Source organism: Cimex lectularius, unplaced genomic scaffold (assembly GCF_000648675.2).
Source record: "Cimex lectularius strain Harlan isolate CLEC.00 unplaced genomic scaffold, Clec_2.1 scaffold536, whole genome shotgun sequence".
Lineage (NCBI taxonomy): Eukaryota > Metazoa > Arthropoda > Insecta > Hemiptera > Cimicidae > Cimex > Cimex lectularius.
Genome location: NW_019393134.1, coordinates 2,929 through 25,281, shown reverse-complemented (window position 1 = coordinate 25,281; position 22,353 = coordinate 2,929). Strand labels below are relative to the sequence as shown.

Sequence of the window (22,353 nt, the reverse complement as noted above, 5' to 3'; positions counted from 1 at the left end):
TGCTTTGATATTTGAACCTTATTTGAAATTGAATAATTTATTTCTTTTTCTCTTTTTAATAGTTAATTTATATTACTTTGCTAATGTAATTAGTAGAGATTGCTTCAATTTGAGAGTAATACATTTCGGCAATGACTTTTTCGCCGGTATTCAGTAGCAGTATTAAATCAGCCCAAATGAAGTCCATCAAAGAGTACCATTACCTTTTTTTAAGTTGTTGGAGCTTTGGAAAATGTGCTGCTTCTTCTTTGTCGAGTCACTGTCAATAAAGTCTGCTGTTATCTTAGAGAATTAACATTTCATCATAAGTAAAAATTCTATACAGAAAAGGTTCGTTTCTGTTTCTGCAAAGCAGTTTTACGCACACTTCATGATGATTTTCAAGATGATTTTTTTGCGGTTGTTTAATGCACGGGGAACCAAAATTTTGAGCTTCCTCACCTTTCCAATTGCCTTAAGATGGTCAGCGACGGTCGATTTCCTAACTAAAAAATTCTCTGCGTGTTCAAGAGCAGTTATTTTTGGATTTTCTTCGACCAAAGCTTGCAGAACCTCATCTTCTAGAGAAGAAATCCTTCCAGGATTTTCTTTGTTGGCTGAAGTCTCGCTCTTGAATTTTTTTAAACCATCTCTGTCTCTCATTGACACTGCCAGATCCTCCTTTATGTACCGACGTCTCTTCCTCTCTCCTCTCATTCCCTCTCTACTTTGTCTTTCGTTTTTCTCTCTGCCTTTTGATTTCTCCTTTCTTTCTATATCTACCTATCTACTTGGGTGCCATGCCTTGACTCCATATAGAGAGGATGTAGGAATGCCAAGGAATTCCACCATATATGAGAATTGTGCTTGATCACAGGAGCGAGTATTTGGGCCCCCTGGTACGATTTTTAGAGGAATCAGGACTGTTTTTCTGTATTAGTTTTTATATAGATAAATATATCGTATATGTGCTTATTGTTAATGTGAAGTGTAAGAGTGCCGATGGCTGAATATTAAGTATCCCCTTCGCACAATAGTTGTAAAGAGTGTTGGAAAAATATCGAAATACTCCTCTACCCTAAAATAGGGAATGATATTTAAATAGGAAAGAATTCATTTAAGAGTGAGTGAGAGGGTGAATGGATTTAGGAATTGAATGCGTTGGGTGCTGAAATTACTTAGCTGTTGATAGCCCCTGGAGGCCAACCTCGATAGCTGGACGGAGGTTTAATCCAAAATTGGGAACACCCGTGTTGGGTACATTAACCAAATTCCTTTCTTCAAGAAGAAAAGAAAAGAGAAAAATCTTAGTGAATTTCATAAAAATTAATATTAAAAATACCTTACCTTCATCTTATATTTAAGTCCCCTAATTTTTAAAAAAAACACTTGTTCAAAAATAACTGTATGTAAACAAAATTTATTTATGGAACTGCCCAAGTTTACAAATTATGTGCACACTCCCTTATCTGCCTTTTCAAAAGTTTAGATGTTAGGCACTTAATCTCTTTTCTGTTTCAACTTTACAAGGGGCTTGACTTATTAAGCGCGGTGGACTTTATTGCGAAGGGGCAAAAATTCAGGGGCTGTGTCCGCCAATTGGGTCAGGAAGGTGTTTTTAGTCAAACGACGCCCCTACTCTTAATTATATAGTTCACCATGATGTGAAGATTGCCCTCTGCAATGGCTTTGTTATGTTTCGTTTTATTGCTGAAAGACACATTCTCACTGAGTTTAACACTTTTTCCTTGAGGTATTTTCACCCTGGGAGAGGAGACTGTGAGTTGTCCGAATGGTTTAAACTTGAGAGTTGAGTGCATTGGCGTGTTAATGCTGATAACATCAACTGTGTTTTTTGTTTCTATTATCTCTACTTCTTCCTTTTATGCTGGTTTAGTACTTTTGTTTCCAAACTAACAGAAATACAATCTTCATTTCGTTTTAAGAGAAACTTCCGCGGTTATTTTTCAAACTGCCCGGTCTGATTAGCCTTTGACAACATTGTGTATAATGCAATTGTATTGAGTCTTCATTCTGACAATTTCAACTATAAACAAATGAAATCTCAGAATTTGCAATTTTAAGATGTACAGTTTTCTTTCGGAATTTTTGTTAGCCCTGCCGTTCGATCGCCCTTTTTTCGGGCGACCTCCCGTTTTACATACTCAGTATTTCACATCCCTTTGACAAGCGATTATCTCAAGAATCGAAGTCCTCGCCGTTCGACGAATTCCCCATTGGCACGTATTTCTTCAGACGGGAGAAAATATTCGCGTGTTACATTATACAAATTGTGCTGTTTATCTCATCTTTGCTGGAGTTGAGTTGCGCTACTGTTCGAATAAAACGGAATTTCCTTTGAAATAGGCCGTTCACAATTGTTGATTTGAAGAAAGAGAGAGAGAGAGAAAGAAAAAATAGAGAAAGAGAGAGAGGGATAAACACAGACAGAGAGAGAAACAGAAACAGAGAGAGAGTGAGAGAAAAACGGAGAGAGAGGGAGATGGAGAAGATAAAAACTGTGAGAGAGGAAGATATGCAGATAGGTAAAGGCATAGAAAAAAAGTGTAAAGGTAGAAATAGAATGATACAGATAGAAGAGAAGAAAAAAATACAGAAGATATAAGATAAAAATAGAGAAAGAATTATATATAAATTCACTAATTTCGTGGTCCGCTTGACCAATTAATTAAGGTTTTTTTTTAGTTGAGATAAAAAAGTCAAAGGCACGAGCGGGATTCGAACCCACGATCTTCGGCTAGATACGCCGCTTCCTACCTCAACCCCACCTTTTGTGTTTAGGATAAATAGGAGGAAAAACTAAAAAAGGGTTGAGATAGGAAGTTGATGTCCTAGTGGATCGAGGTCACGATAGGTCAAGTGGTAGAGCAGCGGCGTATCTAGCCGAAGATCGTGGGTTCGAATCCCGCTCGTGCCATTGACTTTTTTATCTCAAGTAAAAAAAACCTTAATTAATTGTATTATATATAAGAGAGAGAAAGAGAGAGATAGAGAGAGAGAGAGAGTGTGAGAAACGCCACATACAATAATTTACTATCCCATAATTTTAATAACATTAAAATTTCGCTAAATGTAAATATCCACTGTTAACGTATTTTTCATTAAGATATCAATAGAAAAAAGACGGTCCATTTTCAAAAAATTAATATTTAATTAATTTTAATTAAAACAACAGAAAATGTTACTTTGATATTTGAATCGTATAATTAAATTATTTATTTCGTTTTGCCTTTTTAATAGTTAATTTATATTACTTTGCTAATGTAATGAACATACACTAGTTGGGTAATGGTTCCTTTATTTAAATAAAATAAAAGGTTTTTTCTTTCTTCTGTATCGAACCTCGTCTCATTTCTTGAGCCGACAAGTCCAAAACAGTTTTTTTTTGTTTTTTTTGCAATTTGTATTTACTCACAAACTGTTTCAATCAATTCTGTTAGTGTTTACAAAAAGAGTTCTAGGATTGAAAATATTTTTTTAAATATAGAACAACAGTGGGGTCATTTTCATACATTTTTTGATTACTTTTATTTCAAAATATTGGTTATTGAACTGTTTTCGAAATTTCTTGCTACATTAAAAAAATACAACTAAATTGTTTTATTTATGTTTTTAATTTTATATTTTTAGAACCTCGTGTATTAGTTACATGAACTCGTGTATATCCACAATTCCCTTTTGAATTTGATGTATGTTTTTAATTTTTTGTTTTGGCGACGTCGTGGCTAATTATTTACGCCTTTCTTATTCGCTTCATATACAATTGTTTGAGAGCTTCAGAATAGAATGTACCAGAATTCGATCCCGAACTTAATTTATCATTAAGGCTTTTCAGTTTTTTTGCCTATCCTGAGAAATAGGCTTTCACGCATTAAAGTGCACTTTTCTTTTAATGTTATCTAACATTTTTGATAATGAATTGTTCAAATTCAGTATTATATGTTTTAGAAAAGTTATGGTTAAGAAGTTAGTAAGTAGTAAAAATAATATGCAGTTTATGAGGAGAAAACCTTTTAAAATTAGTTTGTTGAATCCGTGAGGAGTAGGTCAAGAATGAGGTATTTTAGAAAAACACCTTTTTCATTTTTTTTGCCGACGTTTCGACCTCGGGTCATCTTCAGGGCATAAAGTGTAGTGCTATTCTTGTGGTGTCATAGTGGTGATGTCTGAAATTGTTGTAACACATACGACCGACATAACATTTTCACAATTTTTCTGAACTACCTCATTCTTGACTGTTCCTCACAAATATAACGAATTATCAAACATCCGGCCACTAAATAACCACACGTTTAAAATTAAGAAAATACAATATTTTGACCATATCACAATATCAAATTTTTGGGAAAGTACTATTTTTTAGAAAAATTTTGTTAAGAATATCTATTATTTACAAATTCACAAACAAGCACATAAAATCTCTCTCTCTCTCTATCTATCTATCTATCTATCTATCTCTATCTCTATTTATATCTACCATTTTATTTTTACACTTTCTTGCTCTCTTCCTTTCTGACTCGCTCTCTATCTATCTATCTCTATCTCACTTTTTATCTATTTATCCATCTACTTACCTATCAATATATCTATCTTTCCATCAATGTATCTTTTCAGCTCTCTTTATCTTTATCTCTCTTATTTTGTACATCTCACTCTAACCTTGAATTTATAAATAATATTTATCTATCTATCCATCGGTCTATCTATCTCTCACTCACTCTCCCTGTCTTTCTATTCATTTATCACGTCTTTCCCTCCATTTCTATCTACCACTTTCTCTAGTCTCTCTTATCTATCTATCTATGCAAATATATATATTTCGTCCCTTCGTCCCCCATCTATCTATCTATCTAGGCATCTATCTATGTATATATCTATCCATCTATTTTCCGTCCATCCATCTATCTACCTCTATTTTTCCGTGTCTATCCTTCACCTAACCATGTTTCCTCATCTCCATCTTATTACTTTTATACCTGTATATATACATTTATTTATCCATAGCACTCTTTTTATACACTCAGTCATAAACCCAAAGCAGTAAAACACTTCAAGAAAACATATTCTAAAAAATTCTTTCAAAAAGATTGATTACTTAAACATTTGACAATTTCGTATTTAAGCAGGTATAACTTGTATTTTTAAAATTGTATTTTTACAAGTGACCGTTCTGAAGGTACATCTTTTCTCAAAATATCTTCACCCTTCCTCTTCTTTCTGTTTTTATCTATCTACATCTCTCTCTATTCCACTCTTTATTTCTCTTTGTATTTTTTCCATCTGAGTTAATATGAGACATGTGACATTTGAGAATGTATTATGTGTTTATGTTGGTATCTCATTTTTTATNTATATTTAATGTTCTATATACTTGACATATTGAAGTTGTCCTTCAGAACTCGATAATTTTAATTTAACCTTTTTGAGTTCCTAGCATCATTATTTTTAGAATGGGAACGACTTTCAAAATGTGTGAATAAAAATAGAATTACATTGATTTAAAAAAATTTGATCGTCAAGTCGGCTTAACACGTCAACTTATGAAAATTCTAATAGCACTTGCAGATTCTACATATGTGCAATATTATATTCTAAACCATATTTAGTTTTTTTAAACTAAAATGAACACATAAAAATAAAAAGCGATAATTCACATTGTATAAATGTATTATATTCATAAATCACCCTGCAGACTAGCAATCTTTCAATAAATATATGTCAATGTGTGTGCACATACACTTTTATATAGTGTTAGCATGTTGCACCTTTCTACTGCTATTCATTTGTTAAAGTATTCACAGGTAATATTTCATGTACTTTATTTTCCTCAGAGAATGGTGAAATTTTCGATAGGGTTAAAGAAAGCCAGTTCACATTGTTTCACCTATTTACAGCGGCGAGTTCAAAGGGTCCGTCCTTTGTCGGCAAACCTGCTACTAAGTCCTTTCAATAATAAGAATTGTACGAAATGTTATCCTATCACGGCCGGTATATATACCCTCTTATGGCCGGAAAACGTCATTTGACTTTGCGAACTCAAAGGAGTAATCGGCATGGGCTTCACCACCTACTTTACAGGATACTACTTCATCAGCTACTTCGCGTACCTTGCCACGTAAGTCCATTCGTGTGTTTTTTCTTTTTAACTCGATTACATCAAAATTTGTCAAGTACTTTTATATTGTTAGGGGCTCCTGGATAAACACGATGGCACATGCCTATCATATGACCCCGTCTAACGATGTCGATTATGTAAGTACTTTTTTATAATAAAATCTTATTAATTATTGATTAAACTTTTATTACAAAAGTTGCAACTACAATGGCAAAATCACAGTTGCAAATAGGCGAAAAATTTTAAAAAATTAAAAGGCTATTTTTTCTGTTTTAACAATATCAAGTAGATTCCATTTCAACAAACATTTCTGAACAAATTAAAAATTAAATCAACAAAAATAAATTAAGTGAAATTGACTTTTGGTTTAAACTGTAATAAAGTTTCGTTTATCTACAAAATATTTGATCGTTGGACCGCTTATAGTTTAGTTTTGCATTTTCTATCGCCTTATCTCCATTAAGCAATTTATTTTGTTTGTCCCGACTGACAACAATGCTAATAAGTAAGCGGAATTATTCTTCAAATTTAATGGGATATATGTAGCAGTTAATTAGAAATTTTCCATCGGTATTTTTATGAACATAATAGGCATAAGTTATTGTACATTTCTTTTTTCCTGGTGACTAAAAGTTCTTAGGACCTTTTATCTATTTATCAAGTTTTATCAATTTTCAATCCTTCTGCCCTCGCTTCTTTTTACTGTTGTCATATTTTAACATAATTTGTTCAAATAATGCGAATGATCAAATACGGTCTATTGAAACTTCGTTTTTTTAATTGTTTGTTTGTGGAGACTTGTTTTTGTTACTGTACTTTAAGATTTTCACTCGCTTCGTTATAAAAAAAAAATTTTTTACGTTTGCCTTGAATCATGCCTAATTGGAGTTTTAATTCTTTGAATATTGAACGTGATCCGTCAGTACTCTCCGTTTCGTAGCTTTATCCCTATATAATTGCATTATTGAAAATATGACTAACTACCCTCTTTCGTGTTTTCTCAGAAATTCTTTTTTCAATTTCCAAACATATTGTTTAAAAAAATTAAATCTTTTGCTGCGTTTCTATGGCATGGGATTTTTTTTACCATTTCGACCTGTTACCTGTCCTCACGGTTTCTGTTTTCTGTTTTCCACGATTTGGCATAATTTTTGTACGAATTTTTCAACGCTCAAAAAAATTTGAGTGTACCCAACTACGAAATGGCATATCGAATTTTATTTGAGGGTACCGTTTTATTACTGATTTCTTTTTCGTAGTTATGTACCCTTTCATCTGGACTAACAATAAGTAATATTTTCTTTAGCACGATTGACAGTTCTTCAAGATCTAGTTATTATATTTACAAACATTTTGTTAAAGAAAAATAATACACAACTATTGCTATTTTTTTGACGTTTTATACCATTTTCGATCCACCTATCCACGCTTTTCTGGCTACAATGAAATTCGTTTTGAGTCAGGTCGAATATATTCAATTCTAATTTTTTTTTTTGCTTATTTGGAGATCGTGAAGTGTGACATTAACTCTGATGGAACACTCTTTCCATGATTATTTTTGGAGATCATGAGATGCAGTCTTGTGTGACGTAGGTTTTAGAAAACCATTTTCTTTATCGTGCCAACGTTTCGATCTTTATTGAGGTCATCTTCAGGGCCTGGGATTACAAACATTGTTTGAATTTTACAAATACATGTGGATGTGGAAAAATATGAATATATACAATGATAGAAAATTTTAGAAAAAATTTAAAAAAGAAAATTTTTATATTTTGCGTTTTGTTTTGTTGTTCTATTTAGATTCTTAGTCGTGTTATTAAACAAAAGATACTACAAGTCACATTATTATTAGTTTGTAGACAAACTGCTTAAGAAGTTTAATTGTTGAAACAAATAATTTAAAGAAAAAATGCTAAAATGTCATTCCTCGAAAAAGAGAGAAGTGGTGAAATTGGTAATAAATTATTCACGAAATCGTGAGAGGCGGACTGGTGAGATGTAGGTTTCAGAAAAACATTTTTTTATCATGCCAACGTTTCGATCTTCATTGAGATCATCTTCAGGGCCTGGGATTTACAAACATTGTTTAAATTTAACAAAAACATGTAGGATGTGGGAAAAAAGTGAATTTATACAAGGCAAATAAATATTTTTTATATTCAATCAAAGTATTTCCATCTCAGTAAAGATCAAAACGTTGACACGATAAAGAAAATTTTTTTCTGCAACCTACATCTCACCAATCCGCATCTCACGATTTCTTAATAATCATCGACAAACAGTCACTAATCACTATACATTGGTAATAAAAACACATAACCATGGGTCTGGAAATCTAAGAACAAGATTTTGATCATATCACAATATCAAATTTTTGGGAAAGTATTATTTTTAGAAAAATTTTGTTAAGAATATCTATTATTTACAAATTCACAAACAAGCACATAAAATCTCTCTCTCTCTTTCTTTCTTTCTTTCTCTCTCTCTCTCTCTCTATCTATCTATCTATCTATCTATCTATCTATCTCTATCTCTATTTATATCTACCATTTTATTTTTGCAAGAAAACAACAAGATTCGGTTTTTTTTTGGTTTTTTTAACCAGAACATATATCCAACATTTTTATACCTATAACTGGATTTCCTCGCTTTTTGCACATTTTAATATAATTTGTTCAAATATTTATATTTATTTTGTTCTATTTCAATTATTGTTGATCTATGGTTATAGCTCTATTCACACTCAGTTTTATTAGGTATTTTTAATATCAATAATTAAATTTCTCGACTCATTGCTTAGGAAAAATAATGCCACTTTTGTTATCATTTTTGCAGGGAGTCCTTGAGTTTTTTTAACAATTTCGATCCACATCTCCTCACTTTTTCCATAGCTTTGACGTTAAACATAACATTTTTTCTTTAAATCATTTATTCGGTTATGAGTCTGTCGTGTTTGCATTAAAATATTGTTTAATTACATGGGTTAATAAATATCACGGTTGATTTGACTGAAACATTTATAATTGAATGAGAAACATTACTCAAAAAGTTTAAAGGAAAATAATGTCAATTAAACAATAACCCTGGCCGCATTAATATTAAACGGACTAAATTAACGTTAATTATTATTACGGTATTTTATATANAAGGAAAGGTTATTTGTCCACTTTGTATGTTTCGAAAATTTACCCCCTCCCCGCCTCTCTGAATTAAGAAATTATTTTATTTACCCCGATTGAAAATAATGTTAAATTTGACTGTTTTATTCAAAATTCATTTATTTCACATTCTTGCAAAAATTACGTTAAAAGTTCATTAATAATATGTTATACAGTACAAATAATTAATAATAAGTACATATTTCCATAATATAACAATAACCATAACATTTAATTGTTAATATTGCTGGGCGTTTGTGAATATTTGAAAAGGTTTATTTTTTCAATTAACTAGTTTAGCAATTTATTAATTTAAATTTAGCTAACGATTTGCCTAACCTGTTCAGATCTAATTTTTTCATAAAATGGGAAAAATCTGCAAGTGAAAATGTAGGTTACATTTTAAAACAAAAATTTTATTTAAGAAAATGAGAAAACTAATTATTGTATTGTTTAAAAGTAGAGCTTATGCTTTTAAAAAAAACCGTTCGAGGTTGGGTAGTTTTTAGGAAAGCCAGGGGCGAAACCCTGTATCCACTGTGTATTTTCGCAAATTTAATTAAACTAATAAATTACAAAGAATTGAATGAAGTAATTTGGTCAATCAGACCACCAAAAAATAATGGATAAACTAATATGTTTTGCCCTAGGATCTTTTTTTCCTACTAGTTTTTAATATATTATTATAATCTTTTAATTAAAAAATAACACAGGTCAAGTGAGAATATATATCTATTTAAACGTTATTTGCTATGTTTAACGTTTCATGTATATGTAAATTCAGGGAAATTTGACATACTGCGCCTTTTGAGAGCTGTTGTACACCCTATTCTGCACTTTAGTACCGCTTTTAGTGGTTGTATTTCTTTTACAGTTACGTTATTCGTCCTATGGATAAATGTAGCACCACAGTCGGCATTCAATTTGAGTCCATTCTCTTCGCATAATCTGCACATCTTTCCCATATGACCGCAGTGTCCTGTTAAAAATTCCGTTTGGATTTGGAGTCTGTTTTTTATAATTAATGGTTCTACTCACAAATTTTAAACGTCTTAGAACCATAAATTTACAAAAAGCAAATCTACATACTCACCCCACTTTATTCATTTCTATTCGGAGTCTTCCTGCTTCCTACGATGCACTCTGTTCTTTCTTGATTATTCAGAAATCGTGAGATGCGGTCTCGTGTGATGTAGATTTCAGAAAAACATTTTCTTTATCGTGCCAACGTTTCGATCTTTATTGAGATCATCTTCAGGGCCTGGGATTTACAAACATTGTTTAACTTTAACAAATCCATGTAGGATGTGGAAAAAAGTGAATTTATACAACGCAAAAAAAAAAATATTTTTTATAATCAATCAAAGTATTTCTACGCAGAAAACAAACACTTTGAGTGAGTAGAAATACTTTGATTGAATATAAAAAATATTTTTTTTATCATCGACTAACGGTCACTAATCACCACACATTTCTGTTCTATCTTTACGAATCGCACCAAGAGGTTTTTGGATTGTCTTTATCTATTGAGTAAATTTCATCGTTTCCTCATTTTCATCATGTTTCCTACTGAAATGATAGTATAGACTGCAAAATCTATCTGGAAGATCTATCAGCAGTGTAGCTGGTAACCCTAGGTGTCCGAGGACGCAGTGGTATGCAATAATTTTTCGCACTTAACCTTTAATGATTCCAAAATATAGCTACTGTTCTTTTCTATTATTTTTTTAAATTGAATTGAGTAAAACTCTTAACTGCACAGAATTCAGCTTGAAGATAGGTGAACATATCCACGGAGTTTTGGGGCCAAATACACCCACCCCGGTACTTTCTTTCGCATAGATGCATACATACAACTTCCAACACCCTTCCACATTATATACGATATATAGTGTAGTATTAGCATCCCCTTGTCATAAACATTACTCATAGGTTCACTAGTTTTCGAAAAATAGCAAAAAGGAGGGAAAATTCAAAAGGTGGGGTTGAGATGGGAAGTTAGTGTCCGAGTGGATCGAAGTCACGATAGCTCAAGTAGTAGAGCAGCTGCGTATAGAGCCGAAAGTTGTGGGTTCGAATCCCGCTCGTGACACTAACTTTTTCTTCTCAACCAAGACCTTAGATAAAAAGAATAATTAATTGAAATAATTAATATGGTCAATTATGACCACTAAACACATATGGATTAATACAATTAAAGAAGTAATCACTTTGCTATTTATCTATTATTTTATCTCAGCCAATACCTTACTTAAAAATAAATTTATTGGAATTAAATATTAATGCTTAAGTTTTATTACTTGTATTTAATAAAAATAAACACGATAGCTCAAGTGGTAGAGCAGTGGCGTATCTAGCCGAAGATCGTGGGTTCGAATCCCGCTCGTGACACTGACTTTTTTATCTCAACTAAAAACCTTAATTAATTGAAAGATTACTCATAAGTAATCAGTTTATTCCTTCTGATTCGTAGAGTTTGTTTCGGAGATATTTTCAATTTTTTATACAATATTTCACAAATTATTTTATTATTTATAAATATTTTTGATGTCGACAAAGTTTTTATTTATATAAGTTTCATGAATTTTTTTCATGTGAACGATGCTAATACAATTTAAATTTTTAATGGAATCGTCGTTTCCATTAATAGTTAATAAACGAATGTAATTAAAATTGAATTTTGCAGTTTTGAAATTCCGGGAAATATGGAAAATTCGGGTTTTTGCAATAATAATGACGCTTTGATTCGGTAAATATTTAAACGAGAAAGTCCTCTTGGAATTTCCTTTTGAAATGAAGCGGCTTATTAAACGATAAAAATAGCCAATTATGATTCCGCGGAGAACAGAAATAACAAGAGGAAAATGGTCTAAATTAAATTAAATGAAAGAACCTGACTGAAACTTATATTTATTTAAAATTTGGTCGTCGCCGATCTATCATCTGTCAAACGCATTTCAGAATTTCGCCATCATCAGCGTTCTGGACAGACAAACCATCGAGGATGGCAAACCATAATTGATGTGGTCGACCAAAACGACCACATTTCACGTTCATCACCATGCACACAACACTCGCATTTTAATATTTATTTCATCGAAGTTCGATAAACGAGATTTTTACTGTCCCATTTCTGGGTGATAAAACGGAGAACTCTATCTATATAATATATCATTTTTTATTTATTAAAGCTGATAAATAAATGTTTAATGGATTTTCAAAAGCAGAAGGTTACGTAGATTGTAGGGTGGTCTAAAGCTAGACCTTTTTATTGTTTATTGAAAATTTCTAGAAACGAAAAATATGTAAAATACAGAGAGAGATGGGGGGAAGAGAGTGAGAGGAAGAGAGAGAAAAAAAATCGATGAAAAATTAAATCCAATTTATAAGTTTTTTTAGTTTGGTTTTAGTTTTTATAAGTTTGTTTTTAAGTTTTTAATACTTACATTTTGCATTTTCATTTTTTATAGTAGTGGTTGAAATAATAAGTAGAGTTCATGTTTTTTTCTAGGTTGAGAAGTTTTTGGGAGAACCTGGGGTGAACCTAGTAAGTTGACACCCTGTATATAAACTAATTAAACTTGTTATATTCACAAAAACCAAAGCCAGCTGCTTATGGCACTTTTCACAGAATCACATTGATCATTCTCCTCAGCTTTTCCCAATTTTTTCGTTGAAGACTCATCGTATGACTGGCCATTAGCATTTTGCAAAATCGTTTATAATTTATAATACTCATCCACATTCGCGCACATATTGTGATTTTTTTCTTTTATATGCAAAGTGATTGTGTGAAAACCTTGTGCCTTTTAATAAAAATAGAACGTAAACATTTTTTTCCCCAGGAGATGCGGTACTTGCTCGTCAAATCAATCGCCAAAGGTGCCAAGCTGGCGGTGCAGCACTGCGAGGCCCAATTCAGATGGGAGAGATGGAACTGCCCAAAAACAGCTTTTGCCAAGTAAGATAGAGATTAGTCCTGTTTGAAACCAAGCGTTAACCCGATTTTCTTTCCTTTTGTCGTCGACAAACCGTGAAATCAATTAAGGATCCAACCCTTGGCATTTACCTAGCCTCGACATCAAAGTGACCCGTACCCGTCTTTGAATCCAGTCGAGTGTGTAGGAATTTACATTCTGCGCCGAATTAACCGGCCGTGCTAATAAACGCCCCAATTTAAATTTAATTTCAAATTAAGTTTGCATTTGTAGAAACCAAAGTCAATTAGGTTGGCTGGCTCGCGATGATTACAATAATACACTTTTCCATTATCCACAATTAAGCTCACTGGAAAGATAAGAGAAAGAAATAAGTAAAATAAAATCCTGATAGAAATGATAAATGATGGAGTGAGTGTGATGTTCAATACTTTTTAAAAGGATAGTTCCTACTCACAGTAAGTTGTTTTGCAACGATCCGGATTTCGAGCCTTTTAGCTCATCATCAGGTTGAAGGACTTCTACAACCACGTCTCTCGACATGAATTGCCAAAGTGAACCGCTGATACCTCCGCCAATGCGACGTTCCAATTATCAGCTGATTTTTTTAATGACGCTCAATTTGAACGTGCGAAACGCGGAAATTATAACACAAATAAATATTAGAATAATATATTATTTGTGTTATAATTTCTGCGTTTCGCACGTTCAAATTGAGCGTCATTAAAAAAAATCAGCTGATAATTGAAACGTCGCGTTGGCGGAGGTATCAGCGGTTCACTTTGGCAATTCATGTCGAGAGACGTGGTTGTAGAAGTCCTTCAACCTGATGAGCTAAAAGGCTCGAAATCCGGATCGTTGCAAAACAACTTACTGTTAGTAGGAACTATCCTTTTAAAAAGTATTAAAATCCTGATGTTCATAGTTTGGAAATCTCCGGTCATCCTGGATCCTGTAATGGTCCTTCTGATTTGCTTCAAGTCATGCATTCGAAAAACAGCAAGTAAAAATCTCCAAACACTGTCTCTCAACAAAAGCTCATTAAGCATTTCCAAGCTAAGACTTCACAACAAAGAAAAGACACCATACCTCAAAAACAACAGGGCAAACATTACTTGATCTAAGCCTTACCAACACTACAGCCTAATTATGTTGAAAATCATTCTTCTGCAACCTCATTATCCAGATTCCAAATTGAAAATCAATAATACTGATTATTTAAAAAAGGAAAGGTAAATGTTTACTGATAAAAAAGCATAGAAAACATTAAAACATATTCTTATAATTACCCAATAACGTAAAAAAACACCTCCCAAGAATTGAAATATACCACATTCACCTATGTAAGAGAGAAAACATTGAATTGAATTTTATTTTTTATTAAATACAAGTAATAAAACTTAAACATTAATATTTAATTCCAATAAATTAATTTTTAAGTAAGGTATTGGCTGAGATAAAATAATAGATAAATAGCAAGGAGATTACTTCTTTAATTGTATTAATCCATATGTGTTTAGTGGTCATAATTGACCATATTAATTATTTCAATTAATTATTCTTTTTATGTAAGGTCTTGGTTGAGAAGAAAATGTTAGTGTCACGAGCGGGATTCGAACCCACGACCTTCGGCTCAATACGCCGCTGCTCTACCACTTGAGCTATCATGACTTCGATCCACTCGGACACAGACTTCCCACCTCAACCGCACCTTTTGAATTTTCCCTCCTTCTTGCCATTTTTCAATGCCATTTTTATCTCGGCCAATACCTTACTTAACGATTTATTAATTGAAAAAAATTTATTTGGTGAATCGGACCACGAAACCTAATGTAATTGATATTTAAGTATAAACAAAGTTTTACATTCTTGTAACTTTTGTTCACGACCTGCCTCCAAAAAGAAATGAGTATGAATTAAGTATGCTTTTATGACTTGCATGTTTTTTTATGTATAAAATTTTTGTTTGTATTTCTAAGTACTATTGGTATCAGTACTATTTGTTTTAATATGTCACTGACATGGACTTTATAGTCTGGATGTATGATGTTGGTCTTTTGCATATTTTAAATTGACATTTGCTGTTTGTGTTGGTAAATCAAGTAGATTTGTCCTTCATGTTTGCATGTGAGGCGTCGTCTCAATATTTTTTACCATTTTGAAAACATTGTATTTTCTCATGATTTTTAGTTTTCCAGGCATATTGTCAAAAAATATCAATTATTATTTACGTGTAGAAATGTGTAGAGATTAGTGATCGTTAATCGATAGTTATTCAGATATCGTGAGATGCGGTCGGGTGTGATGTAGGTTTCAGAAAAATATTTCCTTTATCGTGCCAACCTTTCGATCTTGATTGAGATCTTCTTCATGGCCTGGGATTTACAATGTTTACATTTAACAAATACATTGAGGATGTGGAAAAGTGAATTTATACAATGCAAAATATATTTTATATTCAAACAAAGTATTTCTACTCTACTACCTGTTATATTGGGCCTTTTATCTTTAATAATGTAAATGGCCCAACATAACACCACACACAACTCTATCAAAGAACAGGTTCGTAACAATGATCCGACACTGCTGTGTTAACGGATACTTTACATACGACAATCAATTTTACAAAAAACTATTTGGTATAGCCATGGGTAGTAACCTAGGCCCCATACTGGCAGACATAATCATGACACATCTACTAAATATAGTCATACCACAACTTCCTTTCACATTACCCTTCCTCATTAAATACGTAGATGATATATTGACAGCAGTTCCCACAGATCAAATACAAACTACATTAGATACATTTAATAGCTTTCACCCACGCCTACAATTTACACATGAAACCGAAAACAATACCATTTTTAGATACAATTGTAATAAAACAACCAGATGGCACATTAATCACAGATTGGTATNGTTTGAATATAAAATATATTTTGCATTGTATAAATTCACTTTTCCACATCCTAAATGTATTTGTTAAATGTAAACATTGTTTGTAAATCCCAGGCCATGAAGATGATCTCAATCAAGATCGAAACGTTGGCACGATAAAGAAAATGTTTTTCTGAAACCTACATCACACCCGACCGCATCTCACGATATCTGAATAATTATTATTTCCTTTTTTTTTGGTATCTATGAATGGGAGCTTAATCGATTTCGATCCATCTGTTCTGTTTCGGCGACTCTCTACATTTTAGCATAATTTATTTAAATATAAATCCAACATCCGTTAAAAATGGAACTTGGAATTATTTAATTTATTTAACATAATAACGAAGTTAGGCTCGGTGATTGCCAAATACTTATTAATTAAATTAACTAATAATTTACACAAGAAGACATAATCGGGAAGCCTAAAGTTACGAAGTTACTGGAAGTTACAATATACCCGAAGTGTCTGGGGAGCCCAAACCCCTTTTGCTAGTGGTACTTTGTTTCTGGCAGGAAAATAACAACGAACATTTGAAAAAAAATATTTAAAAAGGGGATGGTTCAACAAAGAAAATCTATAGATTTAATAGAGAGATTAATTTTATTATAGTGTTTATTACTAAACCGAGAACCACTGAGTCTTTAGGCCAGGAGTCGGGCGACTAAACCCTCCTGACTGTGCAGACTTTCTGGTCCCCGAACCGACGCGCCGTACGATTATAAAACTTCAACAAGATATTTAAAAAAATCACTTACATAGGATAAAACATTATTAACTCTATTTAATATGAACTGATAAACACTCCAATCCGCCGGGGAAAAAAATTCGAAAACCCAGTGATCTCATCAAAGACGCCGGCAAATCAAAGCGAATGCCGGCATATTCACCCCCTTCAAATCCGGCTATCTATGTACTTCAAAGATAGTACTATAGTCATATCAACGGCCGATGTAACCGTAAAAATCGAAATAAAATGGTTATCGCTTCAACATCATTCGGTAAAAAAAAGTCTTTTATCCAGACACAAAGTGCATCTGATAATGAAACAATCACTCATCAAATCAAACGCTGGAAAAACCCAATTTTATTCTAGAATAACGAAGAATGACGCCCGACAGGACAAAGTTAATGCCGACATTTACAACTCTTAAAATTTTGCAAGAACTTGATTGGCTTTATTTAAAAATACACCCATCAGATAAAAGCAGTGAACACGACGATCAGACATCACGATTCAAAAATTATTATAGTTTCAACATCATTCGTCTCGAAGTACATGAAAAAAAATTCGCAACCCTCTCTGCAAAGGAAACATACATTTCATAAAAACACAATGCAAGCGACTCTTTTTGACGAATCTATAAATGTCATGATGACGTTGACGTCGGAAAACACTGCCATATAAATCACTCACGAGAGAACGGTCAAATACAGTGCACTCCTACAGGTTTTAGTTGGCCAAATAATTAACATTTTTCATCGAAATATCCCGATTTTTTGTATACTCGAGTATCGAACCACATGGAAGACACTATTTGTTTATAGTTGAATTGGAACTAATACTCTTTTATACGAATCCAATAAGTTTTTACCTGTTAGGCCCGTTTCGGCTTCTCGTAATCTTCAATGTTGGGTGTGTAGTGACCTATAGAAACATTTGGTCAAAAATCAGAAGTGGATCAACATGAGGGAAGTTGAAGAAAAAAATTTCTGTTATTTCATTGTTATTATTAGAATTTTCGTAGTTCTTAGGTTTTACAACTGTGCACAAACCCACCATTGATGAAGAAATGGAATGAAGAGAATTCGAAACGTATCTGACAGACAACACGATAGGCATAGAGAAGATGTCTTCTTGAGGTCTGAGGGTCGATGAACCAACAGTTTGGGCGTTTTCGTCATTTTGGTCAGCATAACCTTGCTGTTGCAGATTGTCGAGACACGTTTCGGCTTAACATATTCCGTGTTGGGTGGACTTAATTACACCAAATGAATTTGAACAAAAGTCAGCCCTTATAGCTCAACACGAAACAGGAGGAAATTAGGCAGTTTGCGATTGTATATTTATTGTTTTATCATTGAATTATTGCAGTTTTGATGAAGGTTTTACAAATGATGATGAGAAATAGACCAAAACTGGATAGGTAAGATAGGGTTCGAATCAATTTCCGAATTTTTCATACATTTTGGTCTGCCTATCTTGTCGGTTAGCCCATTGTTTACGAACTGCAAGTTGTTGTTTTTTTTAGTATGAAGAAGGGGATGATTTTCAATTTTTAGCTTGGCTTTGATAATTGCTTATTACAAACGATCGACTGGAATTCGTGATAATCGGCTGTTCACTGACATGAAAGGGAGGCGATGAATCATACAGCCCTCCCCGCTTTTCCTTGCTTTTTCTTCGTGCCTGCCCTAGCGCGAAATTGCTGATTTTATTTAATATACATCAAAGGATTGATTATGGCGCCGGTTTAATGATGCGGAATTATTCAACGCCTACGATTGAAACTTTATACACAGAATTTGTGGGAACGGTTAATAGATCGAAGTTGGTTGTCAACCTGCTATTTTCAGGCGTGAAAAGCAAACCGCGCCCATTTTGAGTGTGTCACTCGGTGGTCTTCACCGCAGCCGATAAATTGCTGCCGCGGCAATCGATCCAAGCCATAGAAGGCATATTGGATGGAATTGATTGGTTATCCGTTATGTTTTGTAAAATTGGTTTTGTCTCAGGACGACAAGAATATGTATATTCATGTTTCTAAAATTTAACAAATTAATAACGTACATTGAGGGTTTCTAGTCTACGAATGGCATGTCCCCCCTGAATTAGTAAATGTTTTAACAAGCAATATTTATTTTGTCCGTTTCATATCATCCTGGTCGTCTGTCAGACCCGTACCATCTTCATGTTTGTAATTTGATACCGATCATGATCTGACAGACCTAGGGAGGACACACAGGCCAAGATCTGTAAGAATTACAGGTCCACCAACCTGCATACCATCTTACATTCTCTATATATTTTGTTTGAAGTTTTTGTTAAATAAAGAATAAATTTCTTTCTGTGGTTAGCCCGCTGTTTTCACTGTGTCATAAAATTTGTCTTTATATTGGAGTTCTCGCCTTTCTCTTTAGTCTTCTGTCGACGTCTGTGATGGCATAGGTTGGTTCTTCCGACGTTCAGAGAATCCTTTGAAGTTTAAACCTCAAATTGATCTTGACGTAAATAGTGTTTTATGGATGTGTCTCATTACCACGGGTTATCGACGATTAACGAACGAGAGATATATTGTTTGTTGTACCATTGTTTTGGAAGATTTTTCAAAAGGGCCAGAGGCATGCCCGGTTCCGGACCTGCAAACATTGCTGTCCGCACAATCCTCTCTGGATGGATTGCCCGTTTCGGAATACCTCTCTCTATCGGCACAAATCGCGGACGTCAATTTGAGAACGAACATTACATCGGTTTTAAAAATTATTCGGGATTTCATCTGCAAACACTACTGCTTATCACCTCGATCAAATGAATACTGCCCACAAATGTCACGCTTAAAGTCACCAGATTGGGTAAATCCTTTGGTACAGCTCGGCTTACGTACTGCGATCAAGGAAAACATTCAGGCATCCTTAACTGAGATAGTTGACGGATCCACCACTCCGTCTACCTGGAGATTTCTTTTTCTTCCGGCCGACGCGTCAAATTTCAAGCTCGCTCTGAGGACCTCTTCTCTGGGAAAAGAGTATGTGGCGACCCTGGGAGATCACACTCACTTGCGACTAGTTCTACCTGAGACCGAGCAACGAGTCAGTCGAACATTGGCATCATCTACCATTTTATATTTTGTAAATTTACACACTTATTACACTCTATTTTACTTGTTACAAATATCGTCCTTTATTTGTATTCTCTTTGTACTCGCTATGCTACATGTTTAATTCATGTTCTTACCTCACATGTCTCTATGAGTTTGTGTTGTTGCTCTCTTTTTGGCTTGATTTTCTTGCTCTTAGTTGCTGCTAGTAGATTTTTATTGTGTAAATTTCAACAGCCCAAATAAAATATTTTGTCTTATAAAAATTATAATCATGTACATATAAATATATAACACTACTGACAATATAAATAATACTAATAATATAAATTTTGCATGTAATGCTTGTTTTTTGGCTTTGTTTTATTTTATTTTTTATTATTGTTCATCAGTAAATTCTCCAGGGTTTTCCGTACGACAACAAGAGAAAAAGCATTCGTGACAGCCATCACAGCAGCAGGGTTAGTCTACTCGGTGACCCACAGCTGCTCTGTTGGTGATGTGGCTTCCTGCGGATGCAAAAAGCCCTCCCCGGAGCAGAAGCCGCTCAAAGAAGAGACCAATAGAGACATATCATGGAGCTGGGGTGGCTGCAGCGACGACATCACCATGGGGGAGTCTGTAGCTGAAGCCTTCCTCACAGCCCTTGAAAAAGGTGGTGCTGATGTCCTTTCCAGAATCAACAGGCATAACGCTAGACTTGGAAGACTGGTAAATATTAAAAATTGAGTTTGCATGTTAACTCTTCCAGTCCGACTAAACAAAGTGTTCTGTAAAATTTAATTTGAAGGGTGTTTTTGAGAATAAGTCTGTAAGTTATAATTTTATCAGGTTGTCAAAGAACATGTCAGGCCGGAGTGCAAATGCCATGGGCTTTCCGGATCCTGCACAACAAAGACGTGCTGGAGGAAAATCGGGCCATTTAATCAAGTTGCAGCTACCATCAAGCAACGGTACAACAGGGCACAGCGGATTCAAGTCAACCGAGCCACTAAACACGATTCACTGGGCATTCCAGAAAACCAGATGGTCTTCCTCGATGAATCCCCAGATTATTGCAAGCCCAACAATATTACAGGTATGCTTAAAACTAGTATTTATAAGAATATCAGCATATCAATACACATTTGGTGTTCCAGGATGGCCTGGGACAGGAGGGAGAATCTGCAGCAGGGGAAATAATGACAAACTGGAGAAAAGATCTTGCAAAGAGATTTGCAGGGCTTGTGGTCACCAAGTGAAGAAAAAGCCAATAACAATTACATGGTTTTGTGACTGTAAATTCCACTGGTGTTGCGATGTTAAATGCAATATGTGCAACAAGACAATAATTCAGCATTACTGTGATGATACTCCACAGCATTATTGAATTGATTTTGTGATATATTAGAAATTAAATAAATTCTATACTATGAAATTTTCTGAAAAAACAACAAAGTTTTATAATATATAAAAATGTATTTTTTATGAAGTCGTATCGTTAAAATAAATTACGTTGGGGATAATTTTTGCTTCTTTTTAAATTAAAAGAATTTCAAACACGTCAACCGTTCCTTTATTTGATAGCCCTTTTAGTTTTGCTGACAACTCCCAAATTAGGATTTTTCACCTGTTTTTTTCCAAAATACTCTACACTACTCTACTAATACTAGTCCATCCTTTCTCTGGTAATAAACATCGCCAGAGTTTGATTGTTCCAAATTAAGTTGTACTTAATAATAATTGAATGAATATAATTCCTTAATAATTGACGCCTCCAACTTGATTCTTCCAGTTTGTCCCATGTACCTAAGGCATCAAATATCTCTGGTTGGATGGAAATGTATCATTATTTCTTTATTTCTTTACTTGTAATGTGATATTATTTGAAATTTGTGGTGTTTAGTGAGCGTTAGTTAATGGGTTTTTCACATCCTACATGTATTTCTAAAAACTAAACAATGTTTATAAAAGCCAGGCCCTGAAAATGATCTCAATAAAGATCGAAACATTGGCACGATAAAGAAAATGTTTTTCTAAACCTACATCACACCATACCGCATCTCCAACCAAATAATCATTATATGAAATTTTGTCTCTTGTTTGTAATGGTGTGAAAAGTCGACTTGATGAAATATTCCAATTTAAATGGACTAATTTTATTTTTAGAAGTGCCACGGTTCTTGATCCCGACCAATTGCAAAGAAGCTTCAATAGAATTTACAGCATCCTACTAACGAAACAAATAGTTACAGAATTAGTGACTTATATTATTTGCAATGCAACAACTTTTTGCATATCACTATCCGTTCATTTTTTAGACAATATGAATATTCCAATGAACCTTAACAACTTTTACAGCAAAGCAGGAAAGAATATATGTTATAATATATTTAATACAATA

At 33.5% G+C, this 22,353-nt stretch overlaps 1 protein-coding gene across 1 annotated transcript; it reads left to right on the top strand.

Moving 5' to 3' along the window:
• The first annotated feature begins 6,043 nt into the window (after window positions 1-6,043).
• On the top strand, window positions 6,044-21,339 carry LOC106673350 (protein Wnt-8b-like). Its single transcript, XM_024229919.1, has 7 exons — window positions 6,044-6,115; window positions 6,189-6,252; window positions 12,785-12,820; window positions 13,119-13,234; window positions 20,375-20,681; window positions 20,802-21,048; window positions 21,110-21,339. The coding sequence occupies exons 1-7, from the start codon at window positions 6,054-6,056 to the stop codon at window positions 21,337-21,339; spliced, it is 1,062 nt and encodes a 353-aa protein (XP_024085687.1). The 5' UTR covers window positions 6,044-6,053.
• Window positions 21,340-22,353: the final 1,014 nt, after the last annotated feature.

Bases quoted from the DNA above. Each gene is read 5' to 3' on its own strand.
- LOC106673350 (XM_024229919.1), top strand. From the start codon at position 6,054: ATGGGCTTCACCACCTACTTTACAGGATACTACTTCATCAGCTACTTC. The intron at 6,253-12,784 runs GTAAGTACTTTT...GTTTTTTTCTAG, and splicing joins CGTCTAACGATGTCGATTAT to GTTGAGAAGTTTTTGGGAGA. The intron at 20,682-20,801 runs GTAAATATTAAA...TAATTTTATCAG, and splicing joins ACGCTAGACTTGGAAGACTG to GTTGTCAAAGAACATGTCAG.